A 7,936-nucleotide genomic window follows, 5' to 3' on the forward strand; every position below is an offset into this window, starting at 1 on the left:
CTACACTATAATGTAAAACTTTTTAAAATATAATAAATATTTGAAAATTCACTATCTTTATAAAGGCTAAGTTTTTCAGGATATGAAATAATAAAATGGAGAGTTCGAATTTTCCATCGTTTTAATTATCATTTAATATTACATTTATAATATATCTAAATAGTGATAACATTATGAAACGTTTTAATAGTCTCCATAGTGTGTTAACGTTATGCTGACCTTGTGCACTGCGATTGGCTTACGAAATGTCGGCTGATGTCGAATCTACTCTAGTATGAACATTCATTCTTGATCTTTGTGGGAAAGCATTCGGCCACTTGTTGCTTTGATATAAAACCAAAAAGAACAAAGTACATCTTACTTTGAAAAATAATACTTATTAAAATGAGTAAACCGTGAGTCATCTTTACATTATTTCTGATATGTTAAAAATTTAAATTAATAAAAAGGATTTAGATAATTGTTTTTATGATAATATGGTTTATATAACCATTTTTATTCGAGTTAATTTTAATAAATAATTAATTAATTTAAAAAAGTAAAAAGAAGAATAAATATAATCTAAATATTATACTAAATATTATAAATTAATGTAGAAAATCAAATTTTCATTTGTATATATTGTAATATGTAACATAATGTATGAGATATGTATAATGTAAAAGATATATTTTCAAGTGACTCCTAATTTAGTAAAAAACATAATTTATTTTATAGAGTTGCTGATATTGCCCTTATTGGGTTGGCTGTTATGGGTCAGAATTTAATCCTAAACATGAATGATCATGGATTTGTGGTGTGTGCCTACAACCGTACAACAGAGAAAGTCAAATCTTTTTTGGAAAATGAAGCAAAGGGCACAAAAATAATTGGTGCATATTCATTGAAAGAAATGGTAGACAAATTAAAATCACCAAAAAGAGTAATGCTTTTAGTAAAAGGTAAATTCCTGTTATAAATTATAAATTTGAGAACAAGAATTTGACCTTCAAAACTATTGTTAAATCTATTACTACTCCTAAACTTGTATTTAGATGTATTTAGATTTTTTTAGTTCTATGGCTTTGATAGTATCCTTATAACTCTCACTGTAGGTCGAGTCTAGCATTCTCCTTTTATTTTCTTCATATAGTTTGCCTGAGAATTTTATGTAATTGAAATAATCATGTACAATACTATATCATCTTTAAAGCTGGTGCTGCTGTGGATGCATTTATTGAACAATTAGTACCTTTATTGTCTCCTGGAGATATTATTATTGATGGTGGTAACTCTGAGTACCAGGATACTGACAGACGAACTAAGGAGCTAGAAAAGAAAGGAATTTTATTTGTTGGTAGTGGTGTTAGTGGAGGTGAAGATGGTGCTCGATATGGACCATCTTTAATGCCAGGTGGAAATCCCAAAGCTTGGCCACATATTAAACAAATCTTTCAGGTGATTTTTTTTAGCATTGAAATATAATTATTTATTTAGTGTATAATATAAATTACTTAAGCATACATATTTTTTTAGTCAATCTGCGCAAAAGTTAATAGAGAACCTTGTTGTGATTGGGTTGGTGAAAGAGGTGCAGGACACTTTGTAAAAATGGTACATAATGGTATTGAGTATGGTGATATGCAACTTATTTGCGAAGCATATCACATTATGCGAAATGGTTTAAAACTTAATCCAGAAGAGATGAGTCAAGTCTTTGAGGATTGGAATAAAGGAGAACTTGACTCATTTTTAATTGAAATTACAAAAGATATCCTTAAATATAAGGATGAAAAAGGATATTTATTAGAGCGAATTAGGGATACAGCTGGTCAAAAAGGAACTGGAAAGTGGACAGCTATTGCAGCACTAGATTATGGAGTACCTGTAACTCTAATAGGAGAATCAGTCTTTGCTAGATGCCTTTCTGCTTTACAAAGTGAAAGAATAGAAGCAAGCTCAGTATTGCAAGGTCCTGATACTACATATCAAGGCGACAAGAAACAGTTCCTAGAGCATTTGAAGAAAGCTCTTTATGCCTCCAAAATTATTTCTTATGCACAAGGATTTATGTTATTAAGAGAGGCTGCTAAAATTCACAATTGGAATTTGAATTATGGTGGTATAGCTCTTATGTGGAGAGGAGGATGTATTATAAGAAGGTACACAGATTTTTATGGAAATTTTATAATAATTTTAGTAACAGTAATTTATCATTCAATTTTTGCTTTTAGTGCATTTTTGGGAAATATAAAGACAGCATTTGAAAAGAATCCAAAACTTTCCAATTTATTATTAGATGATTTCTTTGCTAATGCAATGAAAGAATGTCAAGCTAGTGCTCGGATAGTAGTATCTACAGCTGTAACATTAGGCATAGCAACTCCTGCATTATCAACTGCTTTAGCTTTCTATGATGGCTATAGAACAGCTCGACTTCCAGCAAATTTACTTCAAGCTCAACGAGATTACTTTGGAGCTCACACTTATGAACTACTTGGCCAAGAAGGAAAATTTGTACATACTAATTGGACTGGACATGGTGGAAATGTATCTGCATCTACATATGATGTATAATAATTACTAACATAATTTTATGCTAATAAAATGTACATACACTTAATGTTACAATTGAGGTTAATGGTTGATAAATCTATCAATATGTATTAGATCTAATAATAATAACTGGTTATGTAAAACTGCTGAAAATATTTTGTTTAAAAAGATACAAGTTTATTAAAAAAATATGTTACATACATTTGTATATGTGTGTAAATTATTTGTTTTTCCTTAAATTATAAACTGATATTTTTAAAAAATAAAGATTTTTATTCTTCTATAATATATTACTTTACTAAAATACAATATACATATATACATACATACAATTTTATACAATAAAATGATAAGCCAATGTACACTTGCATATATATATATATATGCGTGAGTGCGTACACGCACGCGTGTGTATCAGGAAACTGTATATTTATCCAGGAAATGAAAGCAGTAATAATTTCTAACATACATCTACCTATGTACATATGCTTTCGTATAAGAAAGTCTGTATTATGAAAAAATAGTAGAGCATGACTTGTGAAGTCGCTCACCATTCTTGTGAAATCAATGCGGAAGTAATTTATCTAACCTATTTGTCATTACAATTATAACTACGTCACATTTCCAAATAACAATACATGTATGTGATCCTAAATAGCTTTTTTAGTATATTAACCAAATTTATTAAACACCTAATTTTAAATTAAAAAGCTTAATAAGAATATAACATTTAGATTGACAATATACTCGTATCGACTAAAATGGAAATCCAAGTAAAAATAATTTCGCGCCATGATTCACCAAAGTTAAATAAAACCTCATATAGCTTAAACTAGCATACATTATATGTAATTAGCATAATTATATACGTCTTCCTTATTTTCATTGGTACTCAAATAACACCAATTTCAATTTATACGATTGTATGATAACGTTGGTAATTTAATAAACAATATTTGGTTTATTTTAAGTAATATGTATGTATCTTTCTTTTAGATAGAAGTGTAAAGGAAGTTTTTATTGTAATTTCATAATAATGAATTTTAGAGAATATTAAGAGTATAACTAATACTTTGTAGTATGTTTCATCTATGAAATTCTGAAAAATACTCTAATACTACATACCTATGTACATACGTTACTTGCATACATGTGAGAAACTACTGATCTCGTAGAACCCTATTTGAGCCGTCCCTGAAGCTCATCGGCTTTACTGACCATAGACGGGCGACGTAGTCTGCATCATTCATTTGCAAAATGGCTGACCACAGGGAAAGGGATTCATACTATTCGCAAACGGATTTAAGATCAAAAAATGATGATCCACCGAATTCACGTTTATTTGTTATATGCCACAAAAGTCTTGAAGAAGATGATCTTAGAAAAGCTTTTGAAAAGTTTGGGAAGATCGAAGATATTTGGGTAGTGAAAGATCGAACTACGGGGGAAAATAAAGGTAATTTCTCTTGTCTATACAAGAAATCAATAAGACTTTGTTTTCTTTTTAACCATCTTTTACATATTTGTAAATTTATCTATATACACATTCTTTATTTATGAAAATTGTTTATTTATATGCATTTTACGAGTTACTCAAACATTTGAAAAGTAATGCATCTTGTTTACCTAGGAGTCACATACATTAAATTTTCAAAAACATCAGAGGCAGCTTTTGCTCTTGAAGAGATGAATGGAAAAATGTTGGGTTCTGTTGGAAGACCTATTAAAGTAATGATTGCTTCAAAGTAAGAATTATAATAGTTATTCCAAAATATCTTTGAAAGACTTTATTCTTTGTTGATATATTTATTTCTTGATAATTGTGAAAATCTAGATATTTGTTACAGTCGTGATCAAGGATCTGTCAGAGAAACAAATGAAGAAGAAAGATGGGTTCGTCTCTTTTGTGTATTACCTAAGTCTATGACAGATGGTGAACTTCATCGAGAATTTTCAAAGTTTGGATCTATAGAATATGCAACAGTAGTTAAAGACAGAAATACGAATGAATCAAAAGGCTTTGGTTATGTAAAATTTCAAAAAGTATCTAGTGCAGCGAAAGCATTTGAAGAATGTGATAGGAAATACAAGGCTGTATTTGCAGAACCAAAAAAACCAAAACCTGAACATATTGATGTGAAATATAACAATGGACTATCTTCTCATTATGATAGCGCTGGTGGAGGTTATAGTTCATCAAATTTTGGAAAGAGCAGTATTAGTTTAGAAATTGCCACAAATTATCCTAATTCTGAAGGTTATACACATTTGCAAGTAATTGCACATCCAGCATTGAACCAAGATCAATTATGGAAATTATTTGACATTGTACCTGGATTGGATTATTGTCATTTGAAAAATGACGTAAGATATAGAATGCCAAGAGGTCAGGCTGTTGTAGTATATTCTAATCCTAGTGCAGCAGCATATGCAAGAGAAAAATTTCATGGTTTTGAATATCCTCCTGGTCATAGGATGATAGTTAAGCCGGATTTATCAAGTGCTCCACCAAAAAATGCAATAAAACCTGGTAGTTCTGCTGCTGGAATTGCTAGTGCTAGGACAGATTTGGCACATTTAGCTGAAACTATTGCTCAAGCTACATCTTTAATTCAAGCTGCAGGATTAACTGCACCAAGTGAGAGATTATTTTATCTACATGATGTAATAATGTATGATCTTTTTGTTTAATTATATTTTTACATAATTAGGTTTAGAGCATTCAATGTGTGTGAAGTTACCACCTGTGCAACCAATGGCTAGTATAGATGCAGAGGTTGCTAAAAGGTGCTTCATTGTATGTGGACCTCCAGTACCTCCAATATATGCCATGAAAGATGCTTTCTGTAGATTTGGGAACCTTATAGATGTTTACATGCTTCCAGGGAAAAATTGTGGTTATGCAAAGTATGCCAGTGTGCAAAGTGCAAATGAAGCAATCGAGGTATATTTTATCATGCTTTATTTCATCATAATGACTTTTTATAAACAAATAAGACAGTTAAACGGCAATAATCAATCTATAAAATAATAACCGTAGGTTTTACATGGACAAGAAATTTGTGGATCTCGATTAAAAGTATTAGAAGCAGAAGAGCGTAATGTCGGTGAAGATCGTAGGAAACGACTACGAACGGACGAAGACGAAAATTAAATTTTTTTTGTATACCTCGTAAGTAAATCGCTGAGTACATGGCAAAAAGAAAGGAGGGAAAGAGAGAGGCGATTAAATATTAACACCCTGACGTTGTAACTGACGATTACTTTACTCGAAAAACAGGAGAAAATGTAATTTTTCTATTTGTCTTCACAGACTGACTGGTATACACAAGCTGGACGCACGCAATAAAAGAGACGAATTTTAAGACTCACTTGACCACGTCGGGCCCGCATCCAAGGAAACTCCAACTACCTACTTTTAACTACCGCTTACGTTCGCGATTTCAACGTTACTGAAACTTTAACGATACTCTACTTTATCCTTACATGTCGTTACACGTACACCTGACTTCCTAATTTTATTATTTTAAAAGGCCTGTGCGAAAAGTGATCTTAAATATTCTAGTTAAGAACATATAAAACACAAGAAATTAGTTAAATTTGGAACCTGTATCTTCAGCACAAGGAAGGTATATGATATCGAGTATACTCGAGGTGTTTATTGTTGTATGGTAATATATTATAGACATTAATCAGAGGTAAGAATATTTCTCAATGCATATATACTTTTGTATTAAAATTATATTAAAATGAAATTTATTCAAACAAATTTATAAAAAAAAAGAATGAATTTATACATTAATGATTAAGGGAATTAAATAATTTTAAAATAGAGAATATGAAATGAAATTATCCTTTAATATTTTATATTCTTAATTGTAAAACAAATATGTAATTATTAATTATAATATTGATTTTATCTATTCGCACAGGCTTTATAATATAACCTGCTTTAGGGTTAGTAAAACAAGTTTTTCTTTATAATTTATATCCAATGGTTCTGTACTATTCTTTTATTAGATATAGCATGTATGGAAGAAAACGTAAAGCAATTTATTTCTTGTGTCTGTTTCAAGAAATATTTTCGTAATTAGAAATAATACTATATTTCGTAGAATTTAAATTCCAAAACAAGATATATTCTGCAGAATAATACTTTTATTTTTAAATACTTTTCAAATGTGGTTTTATGGATTACAACTCTACGTGATATAAATCAAAATTATATTTTTGTGAATATAAATATAACGAAGCGTATTTGAAAAATATTTTTGTGTAGATTAAAACTATATTTGACTAAATGTGTATTATGTTTTATTGTAGCTTGCAATAATAATTTTAATTTTAATTACATCAGATGTACATAATTCATTTTAAAAGAATGTATTATTAATCAGATTTAATTATGTTATGTATTTTTGTAAAAACAAAATTAATTTATGTAATTACAGAATTGCAGACAGAAGCGATGCGGATAATTACAAAATTTTCCATTCAAGTATTATGAGTAAATCTTGTTTTGGAATCGTTTCAGTATCACATATGTTTATGTGTATAAAATATACTGACATGTTGTTTTCTATAATTAGACCAAATTTCCTGGAAGAAAATACGTTTTCTTAGGAAATTAATATTATGTCCATAATCACATTTGTCAAATACCAATAATTGACGCACAACATGAACGTTTTATGATGGACACTTTTGTACATGTGTTAGACTGTTCTACTCAATGACCATACACAATGATGTTTTAGGAGACTGTAACTGACTTGTTTATTTGGTGATATTAAAATACACATTAAGTATTCAAAACCTCACACTGACTTCCACTTATTTTTTTTTTTCACACTGAACAGAATATCCTATTTTACACTGTGTTTATAATTTATTAACCTAACGTGTTTTCTCTGTTAACTTTCAGGGTATCTCAAGGATTCAAAGATGTGTACCTGATGACTGTGATATAGCAGAGTAAGATACTACTATTATTGTATATACAAAACGTAAAATATAAAGAATAAATTATAATTTTATATAGTTCCTCCTTTTTATTATTGGACGGAGATCATTATGCCGATCAAAAGTATGTATATATTTGTACTTGTTTACGCATTTCGCTTTTATACTGCACTTTTAAGGTATACCATGTTTATAATTTATTTTTAGAATATTTCTTTGATATACTCATAAAATGTGCAATAAAATAACATTTATAAAAAAGGAGTACGTTATATTATTTTTAATCGATTCTCGAATATGATCTATCGCCTTAAAGTTAAATCGGAAGATATTATGGAATAAAGTTATCAGCAGGTGTCGCAATAGTATATAAGGAATGATTTTCGCGCCATTAAACTGCGCTGGGATGAAGCGTAAAAGTCGTGGGGTAGCAGATTAC

The 7,936-nt window shown here is 29.5% G+C and overlaps 2 protein-coding genes across 4 annotated transcripts; both read left to right on the forward strand.

The window, feature by feature from the left end:
* The first annotated feature begins 209 nt into the window (after positions 1-209).
* On the forward strand, positions 210-2,743 carry LOC122573637 (6-phosphogluconate dehydrogenase, decarboxylating). The gene is made up of 5 exons (XM_043740286.1): positions 210-395; positions 718-941; positions 1,193-1,437; positions 1,516-2,141; positions 2,214-2,743. Exons 1-5 carry the CDS (start codon positions 385-387, stop codon positions 2,554-2,556), a joined length of 1,449 nt encoding a protein of 482 aa, XP_043596221.1. The 5' UTR covers positions 210-384; the 3' UTR covers positions 2,557-2,743.
* A 1,010-nt stretch (positions 2,744-3,753) lies between these two features.
* Positions 3,754-7,665, forward strand: LOC122573646 (RNA-binding protein 45). 3 transcript variants are annotated; one of them, XR_006318790.1, is made up of 7 exons: positions 3,754-3,991; positions 4,166-4,280; positions 4,383-5,173; positions 5,247-5,479; positions 5,576-5,707; positions 7,460-7,509; positions 7,577-7,665. XR_006318790.1 is itself a non-coding variant. In XM_043740298.1 (6 exons), exons 1-5 carry the CDS (start codon positions 3,793-3,795, stop codon positions 5,687-5,689), a joined length of 1,452 nt encoding a protein of 483 aa, XP_043596233.1. In that variant the 5' UTR covers positions 3,755-3,792; the 3' UTR covers positions 5,690-5,707; positions 7,460-7,578. The 3 variants fall into 3 exon arrangements, 2 of the variants coding, with proteins under 2 accessions (XP_043596233.1, XP_043596234.1); XM_043740298.1 differs by having other exon boundaries at positions 3,755-3,991; positions 7,460-7,578; XM_043740299.1 differs by lacking the exons at positions 7,460-7,509; positions 7,577-7,665 and adding an exon at positions 5,849-7,355 and having other exon boundaries at positions 3,755-3,991.
* The last annotated feature ends 271 nt before the right edge of the window (positions 7,666-7,936 follow it).

The sequence above is a fragment of the Bombus pyrosoma genome, linkage group LG12 (genome assembly GCF_014825855.1).
Source record: "Bombus pyrosoma isolate SC7728 linkage group LG12, ASM1482585v1, whole genome shotgun sequence".
Taxonomy (NCBI): Eukaryota; Metazoa; Arthropoda; class Insecta; order Hymenoptera; family Apidae; genus Bombus; species Bombus pyrosoma.

Excerpts from the sequence above, each read along its gene's own strand:
- LOC122573637 (XM_043740286.1), top strand. Across the intron at positions 942-1,192 it reads AGTAATGCTTTTAGTAAAAG|CTGGTGCTGCTGTGGATGCA; the intron begins GTAAATTCCTGT and ends TCATCTTTAAAG. Across the intron at positions 2,142-2,213 it reads GGAGGATGTATTATAAGAAG|TGCATTTTTGGGAAATATAA; the intron begins GTACACAGATTT and ends TTTTGCTTTTAG.
- LOC122573646 (XM_043740298.1), top strand. The coding sequence starts at position 3,793 with ATGGCTGACCACAGGGAAAGGGATTCATACTATTCGCAAACGGATTTA. Across the intron at positions 4,281-4,382 it reads AAAGTAATGATTGCTTCAAA|TCGTGATCAAGGATCTGTCA; the intron begins GTAAGAATTATA and ends TATTTGTTACAG. Across the intron at positions 5,174-5,246 it reads TGCAGGATTAACTGCACCAA|GTTTAGAGCATTCAATGTGT; the intron begins GTGAGAGATTAT and ends TTACATAATTAG.